Consider the following 19,309-nt stretch of genomic DNA (forward strand, 5'->3'; position numbering starts at 1 on the left):
GAATAGAATAGTTTGTATTGAATTTAAATACAATTATATTATATATTATATATGAATAGTCTGTTTCTGTACAAGTTTATTCATTTTTGTTTTGTTTTGTTTGTTTAATAAGTTGATTCAAAGAAGGTTTTTGATTGCTTGGAATCTGGGATCATGGTCTTACCACCCTTGGTCCAGTTGGCTGGGCAAACTTCACCGTGGACATCAGTGTATTGGTAGGCTTCAACAAGACGGAGAGCTTCATCAACGGATCTACCGACTGGGTTATCGTTGAGGGTGATTTGCTTGACGAGACCGTCAGCACCAATGATAAAGGAACCACGGATGGTGTGTCCGTCTTCTTCGATAAAGACACCATAGTCCTTGGCAATTTGGTGAGTAAGATCAGAGACGATTGGGAAGTTGATACCACCCAAACCACCTTGCTTACGTGGGGTGTTGACCCAAGCCAAGTGAGAGAATTGAGAGTCTACTGAACAGGCAATGATTTCACAACCAATCTTCTTGAATTCCTCAGCACGTTCGCTAGCGAAATAAATAAAAGATATTAATATAAAGATTTGAAACATCAATGCTTTTTCTTTTTTTTTTTCTTTTGTTTAAACAACACTTACGAGAAGGAGATGATTTCAGTTGGACATACAAAGGTAAAGTCGAGTGGGTAGAAGAACAAGTATACGTATTTACCTATATATATATATATATATATATATATATTATGTGTATAGAATTATGATGATATTAGTATATTGAAATACAAACTATTACTACTATTGATTGTTGTTTATAAACATACCCTTGAAGTCGTCCAAAGAGACGGTCTTGAATTCACCATTGACAACAGCTTGAGCGGTGAACTTTGGAGCTGGCTTTCTGATACGGATTTGTTGCTTGTGTGGGCAGGACATGTCTAATTCTTCAAAACAGTGATGATGACTGAATATAAATTTAATATTAATATATATTACATTAAAAACTGTGTGCGAGTACAGAGGTGTTTGCGCATAGTCTCTTGCGAGGATGAAGATCAAAAAAATAAATAAAAAAATAAAAAAAAATGTTGGTGTGTTTTCTTTCGAATGAACCCCCCTCATTCCATGCGTCTATAGGGTCATATGACACTAAAAAAAGTCACAACGAGAGAGAGAATGAAATTCCATCCATCCGTGGAAGTAAAACTCGTAATTACTACTACGAGTAAATAACAAGTATATATTATTGAATATACCTATAGAAGTATCTAAGATCTAATTAGATCTATTGTAATCTTCTCTTCTGATTGAAATAGGTTGGTTGTTGGTTGGTTGGTTGGTTCATTCTTCTTCTTCTCCAATCAAATTCTAGAAGAGATGAAAAAGAAGACTGGACTAATGGTAATGTATGGATGGGATGATGAGAAATGGATGGGATGAGAAACCTACTGACTACAATCATCGTTAGAGGATGATGAGAATTTAGAGATGAATGATGAAGAAGAAGAGATCGATGGAGTAGTGAAAAGAGTTGTTGATTTGGTCATCGAGAAGGTTGGTGCAGTCGATGTCGATGATGACAAGGAAGCAAAGTTACTCTTGTTGACTGATGCAACAACTCTAGATGTGACTGATCTGATACACTTTAAACTATTCATTTCTATGTTCTCTCTTTTACAAAATATGAAAATCGATTAAAGATTAGGTAGGTTCTGTCCTCCCTTTGTTTTGTTGATCATCACATTTTTAATTAAATTAATTTATTTATTTTTCATTAGTTTTAAAGAACCCACAGCACTTTTAACTCAATGACCATCACCGTCAGTCTTTTTGCAACATATATAAATTAAATTAATATAAATAAGATATTATACTACTACCAGATAAAGAACAAGATAGATAGATATCATATGATCAAGGAAAATAATTAAAAAAACAATTATCCATTTCAAAGAAAGAATCTTTTCATCTTTGTTTTTGTAGAGCTCTAACAACAAAGAGAGAGAGAAAGGACAGTTCATTCATTTACTTTATTTTCTATACAACAAAGAAGACTTTTTAAAAGAAGATGACGTGGTTACCATCACCAAGCAAATCACTTAAAGGTGTTTTCCTATTTTGGTCACCTCTCAATATGAACAGATACTTTGTGTTGGAGAGAAATGTTATTTATACAATACATCCAGCTGTTATGTTACACCAACAACAACAACAATCACATTATCAACAACTAAAGTTACAACAACAATCACATCATCATCATCATGGTCAAAGCCAATCATCATCATCAGCGCCTCCACCTCCACCACCACCATCAATGCCTAAAATAATAGAATTACTGTCATTATTTTCACATGTAGATAAAAAAGAAACCTATAGAATCAAATCAAGATTGAATGTATTTGTACCTGAACAAATTGCAACATCAAACAATCTACAAGACATTGAAAATAATTGGGATCACTTGGAATCCGAATTATATCCAGCATTGAAAAAAATGGAATCGAGCACCGATAAACAACAGGCACTTGTAGCATACCTAAAACGTAAACAACATTTTAAAAACTTTATACCTCAACCTTCTTCCACTTCCACTTCATCTAGTTAAAAGGAAGGGATTCCCTCCTTATTGGACAACAATTGTATAATAAATGTAAAATAATAATAATAATAATAATAATAATAATGTGGATATATATATATATATATATATTTATTCCAATAATACTTAACAACCTGTGCAGTCCTGACTCGACCTGAAATAAAAAAAGAAGAAAGATCAGTGTTCGTTGAAAAGGTTGTATATCTCAAGATATTTAGGTTGACTTTTAATCAGAAGAATAATAGTTGTTGGAACCATTCCTATTCGAATGGTTATGCTCGAGTATTGGAAGCAATGACAGACATGTGGATGTTAGTTATAATGTAATCTTTTTAATATAAATACTGTGTATTACAATAATGATGAAAAGGTATTTACTTTATTTATTATTGTTGATCATCGCACCACTTTTCTTTGGTGGTTATGATCGTCATCATCATTTTGCTTTTGCACAAACAATACCTGCTGAAGAATGTAAGTACGATCATCATCATTATGATCATTATGATCACATGTCATTTATTCATCTATCCTCTATCGTGGCGATCACAACTAATATTAAATCTATAACTTTATTATACTCTCACCCACACTGCAGTAAATAGTGCAATATGGATCATCAAACAATATCGACTCGATGTACCAATGGATCAGACAATGTGTAGTAGTATAAATTTCGCTGTTTGCAAGATATCTATTGATGGTTTATATCATTTAACTTCAATGTATGTCTATTCATATCTAGAGAATGATAATTCTTTGTATCTAACCATTTTTATTTTCATTTGTTCAGTCGTTATACTGGAGATACCTATTTAATGACCAATGGAATGCCAGATACAAATCTACTAGCATTTACCTTTCCATTTTTGGAGAATCTGATCATTCCTACTCCATCTGTCATTGCCGACCCTTCATTAAACATGCTCAACTTGATCAAAAATTTAACTCAACTTTATTCATTTGTGTATGTAATACAAACAAGTATACTATAGCGCTATAGAGTACTCTTTGTTGGTTTTACTTAATTTAATTATTAATACATATATTTATTTATTTATTTATTTATTTAGGATACAAGGGGTTGGTGATCCATCAATCACAACCATTCCAATTGGATTTATGCAACAAGTACCAAATATCCTATCGTTTGTATGTCTGTGCAGCATTACAGACATTCCACAATTAGGTTCAAATAGCAAATTGCAACAATTGTCCATCGAATCCAAAACTAATATTAATTTTGTGATTGATGAATCTGTTTCATTGCCAGCACTCCTGGAGCTCTCTATCAACTATTCTCCTTCGTCTCCCCAGTCACATCGCATCACTCAAGCTTCATTCCCAAAAATTACTCGACTTTCCTTTATCTCTGATACATCTTACAAGATATCAATTCATCATTCAACAACTAAACCAAATTTAGAAATGTATGTATCCTAATATAAATGATAGTATTATTTTTTCACAAACTCACCGACCACCATTCATTCACAAAATAGCTTTTTAGGAACATTAATATTTCAACCAGCTGTTTGGTTTGAGTTTACTACTACTAATCCCTCATCAATCAAAAGTCTTGCTATTCATGGGAAATATTCAACCTATTCCCCTTCCGATTTAGAGAATGATTATCCCAACCTCGAATATTTAGTATTAAGTCATATTCAATTCCTAAATCAATACCCTTTTTCAAACTTTCCTCCAAAATTAAATAGTTTGTAAGTTTGCTTGTTTAAATTAATCATATCTTTTAAAAAGTCTCTCTCTCATGATTTACTAAAAAAAACAAAAAAAAACATCTAGGAATATATTAAATGCAGGTTTAAAGATAATTCCATCCATTCCTATACCATCTCGTATGAATGCACTGTAAGTATTTTTGAACAGTCAGTGAAATCATAAATCATAATAATTATTAGTTAATTAATTAATTTATCTATCTATTATTTTTTATTTAGTGGATTTTATAACAACTCTTTAGAAACAGTACCATGGGGAATATTTTCAGACCTAACATCATTTAATATGAGAGTTCATTTTGACCTTAATTTAAATCTGGGTGGATCAGTTCCACCAATGTTGTGCAACAAGATCAACTACTTGTCAATCACTAATACTGCTTTGGTATGGGTGCCAGACTGCTTTTGGTGCTACCAAAGTGGTCACATGTCGACTCAGTTACCCAAACCAGCAGGGTTTACATGTCCGATATCATTGACAACGCCAGCAACCATCAAAACCATTGTTGGAAAGACCAAGATAGAGGGTCAAAACATTGGGTGGGGTCTAGTCACTCCGGAATATTCACTTGTACATGTCATTCCAAACTCTAATCTATTACTCCAAATATCTCAATATGCCAATTACCTTGTCGAGAAACCTCTGGCGGTCTCATTTTTAGCCGGTGGCTCTGCAGAGTATAACTACACATTTAATGTTCAAGAAGTTGGAATATTATTTAATTCAGCGATATTTACTTTTATTCAGCAACCTGGTGCAGTTACATTTATAGTAGGATTTAGATTGTATAATCCCAACATTCCTCACACTGCCACTATTGATGACACTATCGATTGTGTACAAGATCTTGGTGAAGACACCAAACAATTTTTCACTTGTTATTCAGTTCTTGTTACCAAAGCCTACACTATGACTATTTCAAATGCTTATACAATGTCAAGTTTCCAATTTAATTATATTCAAAGTATATATACATAGTAAACAAAAAAAAAATAAGAGTAATAATATTTTTACTAATTTTATTATATTTTTAGAATATCCTGTAGTTTCATCTGGATCAGTTAATAATGGAACGACAGGAGATTCAAAATTAATTAGTTTGACAGGTGATTTTGGAAACAATGGTCAGAATAATGCATCTGTATTTATCAATGGTACCATACCATGTATTGTAAGCTTTGCAAGTCGCGATATTATCAATTGTACCATTTCATCATTAAATAGTTTTGGTAGTGCATCTTTAATGGTTTCAGTTGACGGTGCTCTATTTAATAGACCTAATATGCTTTATTTTGCACAACCACCAAATAATAATAATAATGGAGGAGGGGGATCACTAAAAGAAAAGTGTGAAAAAGATACTCATAATTGTTATGGTAATGGTCAATGTCAAGACAATGGTCAATGTTTATGTAATACTAATTATAATCCAACTGATAATTGTTTAACTCAATGTATGTTGTAAAAAAAGAAAAAAAGAAAAAAAAAGAATATTAATATTTATTTAATATTTATAGTTTTCAATGAAACAATACCAATTGAAGCAAATCAAACTGCACCAACTACAAGATTTGAAATTGATGGTGTTGAATTTTTATTTGAATTATATTCAATTCAAGAATTGGATGTTGACGGAGAGACTGTTATACACGAAGTGATTGTTGATAATTGGAATTCGACTATAACAACATCTACCAATACAACAACAGCCAATTATGTATTACTATCAAATGAGACTACTGCACAAGTGGAAGCAGACATTTCATTCTCTGCCACTGCAAGACAAGCCACTTTTGGAGAAACCAATTTCACAATCAATCCAAACTCTATCAAAGTGTCGGTATCTATCAACAATTGGGAGTATTCAAGTAATATAGCAACACTACGAGTTTTATTTAAAACAGTATTGAGTAACAACCAAGCAGTTGGAGTATGTGGAGAACAACAATCAATCGATTCTTTGTCATACGACTTTTCAGGTAGTACTATACAATACCTAAGAGTTGCCAAACAAGGTATACAATTTACAGGTAGATTCTTGGATTATGTCGTATCGGATGGTCGTACCACTTACTCCAAGACAGAATTGGTATCTTTGAAATCACTCAACGGTAGCAGCAGCGATCAATCAGTTGCTATGATTGGTATCAACTTTCCTCAATGTCAGTCATGTTTACTTGACCCCGACTTTACACCATTGATCATTGACAATAGTCGTATTACTGGGTGTCCAAGTGATTCCTCCAACACTTGGAAAATCATCGTCGGTGCTTGTGTTGGTGGAGTAGTCTTTATAGCATTGCTAGTAGCTATCATATTTTATTTAAAAGATAGTAATACTTTTAGATTAAGAATAAGAAATGCAAAAAGTATTATATTAAAGAAAATATAAAATATAAATAAATAAATAAATAGAAATACAAAAAAATAAATAAATTAATGGGTGAGACTATTCGGGTTTGATGAGGTTTTAATCGAAAATATCTAGATCCGTTCCGTATCTATTAACAACCCATGGATGATGACATGATCTCCAATTCATTGAATCTATATCGCTATCTAAGCTGTTTACCTACGTCCTAGGTAGGCGCTACTAGCCTAGTATTGTTATTAGTTAGATATCAGTCTATAATTCATTATAATAGTACAGTACAGTACAGATAGATAGATAGATACCTACACAGATAGAGAGAGAGAGAGAGATGAACCATTCTCTTTTGTTTATCACAGTTAGTCTATTGTTGATAGTATTCAATACTAGTAGTAGTAGTGTAAAAGCAGGTGATCTACCAACAGATGAACGTATGTAGAATAATTGTCAAGATCAACCAAATCAGTCCTCACAACCAACTAACTAACTAACTTTTACCGTTGTTATCTTTTTTTTAAAGTAAATAGTGCAATGTAAGATTACAAAGAAATTAAGATATAAAAGGAAAATGATGGTGTTTATATATATATTGACATTTGTTACTTATTTACTTTTTAGTTGGATTATAAGACAATATGGATTGTTTTCAGTACCTCAAAACCAAACACTATGTTCGTATGGTGTGTTTGGTTGTATGACTGATCCAGAAACAAACCTAAATCATATTCAATCAATGTATGTATATACATCTTAATAATGCAACCTATTATTTACTAACTAACTAAACGTATGATCAAAGTAATATACCTCAATCTGCATATATGGGAGGTTCACCACCCTTTATAGAAAAGTTTGACTTTCCAGAACTAAAATCAATTAATATTTTTGCTTCTATTCCATTGGGTGACATTAGTCTAAACTTTCTTTCTTTTATTAGAAATATGCCGAAACTTTTGTCTATAAAGTAAATATTAATATTGTTAATATATATTTGTTAATATTAACCTCTCCTCTCTCTCATTTCTCTCTTATTTATTTTAAAATTTAATAGAATTCAATGTCCAACAGTAAAATTTATACCAAATGATTTTCCAACTGGTTTACCTTTATTGAAATCGTTTGACTCTCTCGAAAGTCCTGTTACAATGGCTCCAACCTTTTTTAATAATTCCAATTTAGAGATAATTAATATTGGATCATCGGTATTTGGATCTTTTAGAATAGATGAATCTCTAAATCTACCTCTACTCTACCAATTAAAGTTCAATGTCAATTCAACGATAAGCCCTAGTGTTACTTTTACATCAAAGACTTTCCCAAAGTTACTCAATCTTATCATTCAGAGTGATACTACTAAAAAAATAACCGTTTTTATTAATACCTCTCCACCTCAATTATTAGATGTGTATGTATAAATTATATATATATATATATATATGTATATATGTATATATGTATATATTTATATTTATATATTTATATTTATACATTTCATTTTATTTAGAGCATTAATTAGAAAATCAAACGGTACTATCTCTCAACGTCAAGTAAATTTCGATTTAAGGGTGTTGAACCCTTTATCACTAGCTAGGGTGGCATTGGTAGGTGAAAGTTCAACAATTACACCATTCCCTTTGGATTCCTATAAAAATCTAGATTCATTGTCGATTTCATACTCAACATTAACAACCTATCCATTTACAATACCTTCCCCAAATTTATTGTCATTGTAATGTATTATTTAAAAAAAATCAAAGTTTAGGTTTACAATCAACTAATGTTTTTTTTACTCTCTCTCTCTCTAGACTATTGACCGAATCAATGTTTGCCTCTATTCCAAATGTTCGACTTCCTTCTTCACTGCTCTATTTGTATGTATCAACTATTATTATTATTTTTAAGATCAAATCTATTAAACTGTATATTTTTAAAATAGAAATTTTGCAGGTAACAATCTAAATGGAGGTATACCTTGGGATTACTTTGAAAACATTAATTCTCCTTCAATGTAAGAGTTTTTGTTGGTGAACATACTATAGAGTGTTTCTATCGAATATTATATTTACATTTACCATATTTGTTTTTTTAGTAACATTGAAAATAATCCCTATGTAATTGGATCAGTTTCAGAAGATGTATGTCATTCTAAATTGAATATCAAGGGAACAAATCTTACAAGTGCTCCAAATTGCCTGTGGTGCTATTTTGATGAAGGTGTTCTCTTGACCAATCTGAACCCACCATCCACAATGGTTTGCTCTCCATCGGTTGATAATGCCGAGGTGTTTACAATATTCGGCAGTGCCATCATAACAGGTTCGCTTCTTGGGTATGGTAATCCTTCACAACCACTTTATACACTCAATGCAATCATACCCAACAAGATGTTAAAGATTCAAATGAAACCTCCATTTTCAAACTACTATACCAAAACAAATATGGCTATTCTCACATCCAACATGTATTCATACTCTGTGCCATTGGCCATCCTTGAGGTTGGATTCAACGCCACTACCATCGATGCAGTGCAAGTGGCTCATTCCGTCATTTTTTCATTCGCATTTTCAGCAATCAATCCCACCATTGAATATTCTGCCGATATTGGTCCCACAGTGATCTGTCAAAATCCACAAATCGACTCAGTCACAGGTTTATTAACTTGCTCTACTCGAGGTGCCCTACCCACAGGATCATATAATATATCCATTTTCAATGAATTCTATTCATCTTCTATCATTTATCAATATAATCAAAGTATGTTAAAATATAAAAAAATAATTAATAATAATAATAATATTAATTAATTATATTTACCTATTTATTTTAATTTTAGAGTACCCAGTTGTAAATTCAGCAGAAATTAACGATTTTAATAGTACAAAAAAGGTTATTAGTTTATTTGGAAATTTTGGTTCTCAAGTCGATGTTACTATCATCTTTAACAACACTGTACCATGTATTCCTAATCACCTTTTCATGTCAAATATAAATTGTACAATTGATGCCTCTAGCTTGGGGTATGGGTCTGCATCTATTTTTGTTTCTTCTGACGGAGCAAACTTTACACGTTCCAATATGTTCTATGTTCAACCTCCACCATCTTCAAACAACGGCTCGACAACAACTAGTTCCACCTCTGGAGGAAACTCACCTACTCCAAAAGAAAAATGTCAACAAACAACACATAATTGTTATGGTAATGGTCAATGTCAAGACGATGGTTCATGTCTATGTAATACAGGTTATAATCAATTTGATAATTGTTTAACAAAACGTATGTAGTGAAATTTAAAATACAAAATACTATTTTATAATTATTAATATTTACAATTTTATTTAATTTTTAGCTATAAATAATACAGTACCAATTGAATTTAATACAACTGCACCAGTAACAAGATTTGAAATTGATAATATTGAATTTATGTTTGAAATGTATTCAGTCCAGGAATTAACATTTGATGCAGTCTCTCAGGAAGTTTTAACAGAGAGTTGGAATTCAAACATTACAAAACAAGGGGATCTGACTGTTGCCAACTACACTTTAATCAGTAATGATACAAGTGCAAATATAACAGCCACCATTTCCTTTTCATCACAACAAAGAATTATATCTTTTGGTGGTAAAAATCTAACCATTCCACCAAACGCTATCAAGGTGGCAGTTTCCATTAACAATTGGCAATTCCAAAGCAATATTGGTACTCTTCGTGTTATCTTTAAAACAATTGTCAACAATCAACAAGGAATCAGCGTTGGTTGTGATGAGCAAGAAAATGTAGATCTATTTGCCTACGATTTCTCAGGCAATACCATTCAATACTTAAGAGTTTTAAAGGAAGGTATTCAGTTTACAGGAAGATTCTTGGATTATGTTGTATCAGACGGTAGATCAACCTATTCTACCACAGAACTAGTATCATTTCAACCAAGAAACAACAGTGCAGATGAATCAATTGCCATGATTGGTATCAATATGCCTCAATGCCAGTCATGTTTGCTTGACCCAGACTTTACACCATTGATCGTCGATACAAGTCGCGCGGTTGGGTGCCAAGACGTTGATTCAAATGTATGGAAATTGGCAGTTGGTATCAGTGTTGGAGGTGTTGCATTTATAGCTTTGGTAGTCGGGATATCTATTTATCTGAAACGTCATACCAAATTAAGATATACAATATTTAAAATGTCTAGATTATAATAAATAAAAAGAAAAATATATTTTATTTATTATATTTATTTTTATCTCTTTTTCATTGTAATACGATTTGAGTTTCTAAATCTCATTCTAAATAGATTAGAGTCTTTTAAATAAATTACAGCACCAACAACCAATGCTATAAAGACTGCACCACCAACACAAGCACCAACTATGATTTTCCAAGTGTTGGAGTTGCTTTGATTAGAGCATTCGTCGGCTTGATTGTTATCAATGATCAATGGTGTGAAATCAGGGTCCAGTATACACGACTGGCATTGTGGCATACCCACTCCAATCAGTGCAATCGATTCATCTGGATTAGAGGTTGATTTGTTGAGTGAGACGAGTTGGGTTCTTGAATAAGTTGAACGGCCATCTGATAATACATAGTCTACGAATCTACCAGTAAACTGTATACCATTTTTAACAACCCTAAGGTATTTAATGGTATTAGAATATGAATCGTATGAAAAAGAATCAATTGATTGCTTTTCCTCACAACCAACATCAAAATCTTGTTGGTTGTTGACCCATGTTTTAAAGATTACTCGAAGTGTAGCAATGTTGTTGTTAAACTTCCAGTTTGCAACTCCAACAGTTACCTTTATCGAATTGGGATCGATCGATATGTTTTGGTTGCCAAATGCTACTGTACGTGGTTGTGACGAGAATGAAACCGTTGCAGTAACATTTGCCAAAGTATCATTACTCGATAATGTATAATTGGCAACAGTCAAATCACCAATGGTTGTAATATTAGAATCCCACTTGTCAGTCATCACTTGTTTGATGACAGTCTCACCATCAACATCCAATTCTTGAATAGAATACATTTCAAATCTAAACTCTACACCATCAATATTAAATCTTGTAACTGGTGCAGTTTGATTTGCTTCAATTGGTATTGTTGTATTTAAATCTAAAAAATTAAATAAAATAAATAAAATAATTAATAATGAGCGATAATTTTAAAATTGTGTCGACTTACATTTAGTTAAACAATTATCCAATTGACTGTAGCCTTGATTACATAAACATTGTCCATTGTCTTGACATTGACCGTTACCATAACAACTATGAGTTTGTTGTTGACATTGTTCTTTTAATGATGTTCCATTGTTTGTATTGTTTGGAGTGGGTGGTGGTGGAAAGTATATCATATTTGGTCTTGTAAAGTTCAAGCCATCGACTGAAACCAATACCGATGCTAATCCAAAATTATTATTAATTGAAGGTATGTTACATGTAATTAAAGTTGGCGTTGCATTTAATAATGCACATTCGGTGCTATTGATTGTTACAGAGAGATTCGATAATGCAGTTCCAAAATCTCCATACAATTCAATTTCAACAGATTTATTTTGTTGTACCACAAATGACGCAGATGAAACCGTTGGATAATTTGGTTCTATTTAAAAATAAATAAATAAATAAATAAATAAATAAATAAATAAATTTCCTAATTAATTTAAATATTTACCAGGAGTAAAACGAAGGATTCTTGCAGCATTGGTAAACTCATTAGAGACACTAATTTCCAATGGACTGGGGCCAATGATACCGGTCAAGATACATGATACAACAGCATTACTACTGTAAAATTCAAAAATACATGGAATGGTCGTGTTGACCTTGATGGTGTGTTGGATATTGGGATTATAAACTTTAAATGGGATGTATAGTCTAATATTGTTATTACCAATCTCCATACGACGATATGAATCTGAAAGTTGTATACCGACTTCGGTAAAAGTGATAGTGTTTTCATAGTAGGGATAGGCATCTGACAATGTGAAAGTGAATGGAGTTGGAGTATAGAAATCACTGAATGGTCGGTTTAAAACAGAAAGTCGGAGTTTACTGTTTGGAATGATTGCTGCTATTTGAACTTTTGAATCAGTTCTTCCATAACCAATGTTGGTGCCCAACAATAAAGTCGACCCAAGAATGAGATTGGCAGTTGTATTTCCATTATTCAAATAAATGCTACAATGAAAATCCTGTGGTGGTGTAATTGATGAAGTAAAAGCACTTACATCTTGTACAAAACACCAAAAACAATCTAAAAAATAATTAAATAATTAATTAATTAATAAATAATAATTAAAAAATAATACACTTTACATACCAGGAATTTGAGTATTTATAAAACCGGTAGACTTGATAAAGAGTCTAGCTTTGCACATACTACTGGGGATAACTCCAGATAGATTTTGATTAGATGATAAATCAATATATGGACTATCAACATTATCCCAAATGTTCCATGGTATTGTTTGTAATTGATTCCCTGAAAATGAAACGCTACCCAATTGTGGTGGAAATGTAATATTTGAAATACTTGAAAGATTATTTCCTACAATATACCTTTTTAATGATGATGATGATGAATTTGGTCAGTATAATAATTTAATAATGAAAATGAAGAATGAGATACATCTTTAACATACATGGTATTTAACTTTTCAGGGTAGGTTGTGTTGTATGGAATTTCAGTAACATTGGCATTCAACAAATTTAAAAGAGCAATTTGGGTAAATGACAAAAAAGGTGGTGAGATGGTTGACAAATAACCAGAAAAGGTAAACACTTGAACAGAGAGAGGATTTGCTACAGTTAGAGCAAATCTCGTTGTTGATGATAGATATGGTTTTAATTCACTAAAAAGAGAGAGAGAGAGATATTAATTAATTAGTTTTTGCCAATTGATCAATATTCATAATCTATAACATGCATACATGACTTGTACATTGGCTTGAATATCTACAGTAATCTGGGTAGAAGAGTATGACTCGATATAGACTGATTTGAGAGATGGACATGAACTGATAGTGAATACTATGGTTTGTGGTTGGGTAGCATTGATGGCAATCGAAAATGATTTGAGAAAAGGTAGACTGAGTATAGATGGTACATTGGTTAACGGATACCACATCTCTATGCTTGTGACACTAGAACCGTCAAAAAAGTTATTCGTGATTGTAATTGGTGAGTATCCAGATGAGAACTTTGTAAGATTGGGTATATCAGATGGAAAATCAATTGGTATCTCTGTTAATGCTGCATCATTTACACTACAAGAATAATTAGGTTAGATTATATTATGATAATAATAATGATGATGATGGATGATTGTTAATACATACGAAATGGTAGATAGAGATGGAAGATTCTTTAACTTTGAAAGAATATTGTTAGATGTTTTGTTTAGATCCATGTTTGTTCGTATTGATATGGATTGTAGTTTTGGAAAGTACAAGGAATCTAATAATGGATCGGGATCACCATTATCAATCGGTGATGATACATCAATGACACTATATATCAATGAAATAAATGTATTTGTTAGGAATTGTTGTTTCTTTTTTGTGGTGGTGCTGGATTGCAACAAACGTTCATACTTACATGTTGATTACATGAGCAACAGAATTAGGAGGATCATCAGCACATTTAAAGGTAGGATAGGAATTACTACATAATGTTTGATCTTTTGGGACTGGTACACCATAGTTTTTGATCAACCAAACTGCGCTTGCAACTATAGTTATAGTATTGTATGATAATAAATCAACATCGTTGATTAGTTTGTGCACACGTACACGTGATAGAGTGATTGATGCATTCTGATAAGTTTTACTTACGCTCATCTGCAGGTAAATCAAAAGAGATGGTGCTTGTTGTGAATAACAACAACAACACAATCAAACAATAATAGTATTGTCTTTTCATTATTTGTATGTGTATGTTTGTAAAGTAAGTAGGTATTATGATATTGACACAAAGATGGTGACCATCTTTGTGGCTTGACACTTTCTCTCAAGCTTGCGACAAAAAAGAAGATATCTTACTTTGCGATAATATCTCGTTTCTCATCTTTACTAAAAAGGAAACACCTTCGTTCCTTTTATGGTGTATGCGAACACATGCTTTAGATGATTGTACCACAACAACAACAACAACAACAACAGCATCATGTTTTTGACTATTCTCTGTTCTCTATTATTGCCGTTCGGTTCGTGGTTGTACCATCGTCTGTGCGACCTGATGACGATCTTGCATTTTAGGTACCTCCATCACCGATTATCTATCCTACTGAATATCAATCGACTATTCTTCTTCTTCTTTAAAGTAAGGGTTAAAAAGTACACCTCCCTTGCTTGATCATAGTTATAATTACAATGAACTTTGAAAGATCGATCCATTTTCTATCTTCAAAAATTAAAAAAATTAAAAAAAAAAAAAAAAAAAGGAAATCATCCTTTTTATTTATTTATTATTATTTTTTTTGATATTAGTATCAGTATACTAATACTATTAATACTATACTAATTTGATCTATACTAAATTGAAAGTACAACATAATTCATCTTAATTTTTTATCACTCAATTACAAATATTACAAATACATTTTAATTTTCTTAATCGTTTTGTTTTTCTAGTTGGTTTTGGTATGAGGAGGTTGTGTTGCTTTTTAATGTCAAAGATCATTTCATACATTTTGTGATACGAGTTGGAGTTGATTATTTTATCGGTCAATGTGAAAACCTGATTGTTTTCAATAAGGTAGAACATAAATTCACTTGTCTTTGGAGATTCACTGATCATTCTGTATAAACTTGACCATTTCAATTCTTTGAAAAGGTTTGGAACCTCTTTACAAAGATGGTAAAATATATCTTTTGATCTATGTTCTATCACCCTGGAAATGATTTTAGTGAATTTTATGCATGTGTACACTGAAGGAAATATCTCTTGCAATCTTTTCAAAGGATTTAGTTGGTCGTTTTGTAAAATATAGTAGATCCAGGGAATGTAACAATTTGAATTATCACATTTTTCCAAAAAGCTGGTTGCCAATGACTTGAAGATGGTGCTGCTGACCAGTTGATCGATGCCTCGCAAATAATTCTTGGATGGTGGAAAGAGGTAGTTGGTGACAAAAAAATTATTATCTCGAGTGTAACCAAAGTATTCCCCAAAAACGATGATATCCTTGAATTGGGTGGACTGTGAAATATTGACCAACACGACAAACTTTTCCAATGATTCATGGAATGCGTTAAAGAGTAGTGGCTTTTTCAAGTCGATTGCATATTTTGGGTACATGTCAAACAACTCTAAAATGACTTGTTGATCCCTTGCATTGGTACTGATGACGGCTTTGGTTATCAATTCATCTTGTATGATCTTGTCAAATGAATCGATATTGTCTTTGAGAATTTGTAATTGTTCTTTGGTATTAAAGCCATAATCTCCTTTGACACCAAAATAAGTCCAAAATACCTTAAATTCGTCGTGTGAGCCAACCAAACCCAAAATTCTTTTGAGTTGTGGCAACTCTGTTAAATTGCACCAACTAGTCTTGTGGAGGTGGGGTATATAAGAAGATATGATATCATTCTTTAATTTCGGGTATTTTATCAATAATGCCTCCATCGTTGATGGTATTATATTAAACCACATAGATCTAAACAACAATTTACAATCCAGTCCATTCTCGTCCAATGCTTCCAAAACAATCTCCACCTCCCAATCTTGGTTGACCGAGATTCTTAGATACTCCTCCTCCGACGACGACGACAAATTTGACGTTTCTATTTGTTGCAACAATAACTTGTCAACGTAGTGACGATACATGTACTTTGATCTTTTGGCCCTCCCAAGAGTCAGTCTTTGAGCCATTTGGGGATAGTCTAGGTAGAACTGTTTCACTTGTTGCACCGATGACGCATGCACTATGATATGATCAAAGTAAGTCGGTATAAAATAGTCTAGTACCGATGCTATGTTCCATTGAACGACTTGTTGCCACACCTCTGCGTTACTGTTGATCCCGTAACATTCTCCAACAGAGAACCCGTGGATGCAAAGTAATAGTTGCATAATTGTTATGATCTTGTGGTTGTCGTTTTGCAAATGTGGTCCAAGAATACCAATAGCCTTTGTCTTTAATTTCTTTACTTGTTCAATATCATCCTGCAGTTCTAGCAGAGCAATAACAACTTGTTTGATTCTCTCCGCTCTATTGCCACCATTCCACAACAGTTTTGATAAAGGGAGATCTTGATCTGGGTACTTTTTGAAATAGGTACGAATAATATCCACGTTGAGACACATCAACACAGCAGATTGACCAACACGTTTGTAAAACTCATGAGTTGTTTGTTGAGAATGTTTATATAAATACAAAGTTGCATTATTATCATCACTTTTAATATTAAAAGAAGAAGAGGATGAGGAGGAGGAGGAGGAGGATGAATCATCATCATTATTATTGTTATTATTAACATTGTATATAATTTGTTGTGTTTTTTTGTCAGTGAATACAATCTTGAGGATATCAATATCATTTTCGTCTAGTATATTTGCAAGTAATACCTGATCCAAATCGATGTTATTGGGAGTGTATTTGTATGCATATCTTAAAATGTTAAGTTTGTTTTGTCTTTTGTTATTGTCTTGTTCGGAAACAGCATTAGAACACATCACAATGAAAGATCCATTACTAAACCGAGCTAGTTCTTGTTGCTTGGCACATAAAGTATAACTGAATATATGTTTTAATAGATATCTATTTCTAAATACTGATATGATACTACTAGTATCATTATTATTATTCATTATTTTCGAAAAAAGAGAATACTAAATTTTAATTTATATTGACCTTTTTAAACTTTCAAGTAACTTGAAGAATAACATTTTGAGCTAAGGAATTTCAAGATTGTTGTTGGTGTTTTTTTTATTTATCGACACTTGGAAGTTTGAGGATTTACCCACAAATTTAGCTGGCTAAGAGAGTTAGAATGGCAACATGTATACAGATGACACCAACAACAAAATGAGAGAAGGATGAAGCGTTGAGAATATAAGCAGAGGAGGAAGGATCGGATATTGATTGGCTGTCAGTGGGAATATCATAGCTTGTGCCATTGGATTGAACTACTAATCCATTAACAAAAATAGAGAGATATTTGTCATAGTCTGCCTTGTTAAAGTCTGAACTATTTGAATTACTATACATTTAAAAGAATAAACATAAATATTGAGTAAATAAATAAATGATTTGGTTCTATTTATAAATATTAACTTACAATTCGCGAAGTGAACTTACCAAACCAGGGAGATAATCATAAACATTATGTTTGGAAAGAGATGGATAAACTCTTATACGGTTAAGATGAAAATGTTTGATTTACAAAATTACTATATATATATATATACGTCGTATTGATAATGAGGATATTACTGTACTGCACCGTGGTGAGGTACCTTTGAGTGATAACGACGAAAACATACACGTCTACGGAATGATCCATCATGAATTGGTATAGAATAAAGATTATCAGAAAAAATATCAAATAATCCGTCAACAAAATAGTTACTACAAGAGACTGTAACATTGACCATCATTGCTTGAGAAATTTCAAATTGGCTATTACCTATTAATAAATAAATAAATAAATAAATATTCTCATGTGTATGTTTTGTTTTGTTTCAACTTACTACAATTTAGAGTCATGGAATCTACTACCGATCTGATATACACACTTATAATCTACCATTTCTGTTGGGACTAATGAACGCATGCATGTTAGTTTTGTTGGGTTGTAGAGACATAATAATATTATTCTTTTTTCTTTCTTTCTTATACATACGAACAAGGTTAATGTTAAATAGTATATCTTGATAGCCAGATGTAGCATTTGGTGGCGTTGCTGTTGTACCGGTTACGAATCGAACTATGTTACGGAATTGTGGTTTGGTGTAGATGGTAGAGAGGTCAAGTCAAAGTTGAATATGGCATCGACAATGTCATAGTACAATGTACCTTGTGTTTGGAATTGAATACAATCAGTTTCATATGGAGGATAACCTTCATCCATTTGAGTCTTGCTATTCAAACGAAGATCTACACTTTGTTCAATCACAACATCACCATCGAATTGGAGTTTAACACCCGCTGCTAAATTCAACAGAGTGTTGTTGAATCCTACGATATAGTCATTGTTATTGAATTAAAATATTAATATATATTTATATTAATATATATTTATATATATATATTAAAATATTAATACTAATTAGAATTCTACATCTACTTTTGTGATACAATCATTCTTTAATTCCAACAGTAGTAGTAGCCTCCCTTCAAATACAAGATTGATCGAGAATGGTTAAAAATAAAGGATCCTTTACAAATGTTTGGGCGTGGTTGGAAATTATTGCGCAAGCACCAGGGTTTTGGATTGTAGGATAAAGGGATTAATGGTTGTATTTTTGGTGATTATGCCGAATGATTGATAAATATATGATAGATCATCCATATCGAGTTGAAAATTTTTAATCAAGAGGATGGTCGAGAAATGTATACATTTTATTTTACCAAGAAACAAAATAATCCATATTATAATAGATAAATA

General features: G+C 32.1%; 6 protein-coding genes across 6 annotated transcripts; 3 read left to right on the forward strand and 3 right to left on the reverse strand.

Moving 5' to 3' along the window:
* Window positions 1-104: 104 nt before the first annotated feature.
* prdx4 (peroxiredoxin) lies at window positions 105-908 on the reverse strand (the record flags this gene model as incomplete). The annotated part of the gene is made up of 3 exons (XM_004357720.1): window positions 105-525; window positions 615-687; window positions 797-908. 3 exons carry the CDS (start codon window positions 906-908, stop codon window positions 105-107), a joined length of 606 nt encoding a protein of 201 aa, XP_004357777.1.
* Window positions 909-1,057: 149 nt separating this feature from the next.
* DFA_00061 (uncharacterized protein) lies at window positions 1,058-1,670 on the forward strand (the record flags this gene model as incomplete). The annotated part of the gene is made up of 3 exons (XM_004357721.1): window positions 1,058-1,197; window positions 1,345-1,378; window positions 1,443-1,670. 3 exons carry the CDS (start codon window positions 1,058-1,060, stop codon window positions 1,668-1,670), a joined length of 402 nt encoding a protein of 133 aa, XP_004357778.1.
* Window positions 1,671-2,040: 370 nt separating this feature from the next.
* DFA_00062 (uncharacterized protein) lies at window positions 2,041-2,580 on the forward strand (the record flags this gene model as incomplete). Its single annotated transcript, XM_004357722.1, has 1 exon — window positions 2,041-2,580. One exon carries the CDS (start codon window positions 2,041-2,043, stop codon window positions 2,578-2,580), a length of 540 nt encoding a protein of 179 aa, XP_004357779.1.
* A 353-nt stretch (window positions 2,581-2,933) lies between these two features.
* Window positions 2,934-10,873, forward strand: DFA_00063 (uncharacterized protein; the record flags this gene model as incomplete). Its single annotated transcript, XM_004357723.1, has 20 exons — window positions 2,934-3,048; window positions 3,173-3,335; window positions 3,368-3,541; window positions 3,648-4,004; window positions 4,077-4,295; window positions 4,381-4,446; window positions 4,536-5,281; window positions 5,352-5,771; window positions 5,835-6,686; window positions 7,048-7,119; window positions 7,216-7,264; window positions 7,307-7,423; window positions 7,740-8,093; window positions 8,193-8,417; window positions 8,494-8,559; window positions 8,625-8,696; window positions 8,778-9,442; window positions 9,522-9,962; window positions 10,036-10,760; window positions 10,859-10,873. The coding sequence occupies 20 exons, from the start codon at window positions 2,934-2,936 to the stop codon at window positions 10,871-10,873; spliced, it is 5,913 nt and encodes a 1,970-aa protein (XP_004357780.1).
* Window positions 10,874-10,930: 57 nt separating this feature from the next.
* On the reverse strand, window positions 10,931-17,510 carry DFA_00064 (uncharacterized protein; the record flags this gene model as incomplete). Its single annotated transcript, XM_004357724.1, has 11 exons — window positions 10,931-11,808; window positions 11,878-12,297; window positions 12,370-12,951; window positions 13,018-13,256; window positions 13,340-13,549; window positions 13,628-13,963; window positions 14,036-14,206; window positions 14,295-14,536; window positions 15,067-15,098; window positions 15,296-15,588; window positions 15,925-17,510. 11 exons carry the CDS (start codon window positions 17,508-17,510, stop codon window positions 10,931-10,933), a joined length of 4,989 nt encoding a protein of 1,662 aa, XP_004357781.1.
* Window positions 17,511-17,670: 160 nt separating this feature from the next.
* On the reverse strand, window positions 17,671-18,772 carry DFA_00065 (uncharacterized protein; the record flags this gene model as incomplete). Its single annotated transcript, XM_004357725.1, has 4 exons — window positions 17,671-17,902; window positions 18,136-18,328; window positions 18,545-18,628; window positions 18,718-18,772. 4 exons carry the CDS (start codon window positions 18,770-18,772, stop codon window positions 17,671-17,673), a joined length of 564 nt encoding a protein of 187 aa, XP_004357782.1.
* Between the last annotated feature and the right edge of the window lie 537 nt (window positions 18,773-19,309).

This window comes from Cavenderia fasciculata, assembly GCF_000203815.1.
Source record: "Cavenderia fasciculata unplaced genomic scaffold Scf_Dfasci-F-a-11f03.f1-5, whole genome shotgun sequence".
NCBI classification, from domain to species: Eukaryota; Evosea; class Eumycetozoa; order Acytosteliales; family Cavenderiaceae; genus Cavenderia; species Cavenderia fasciculata.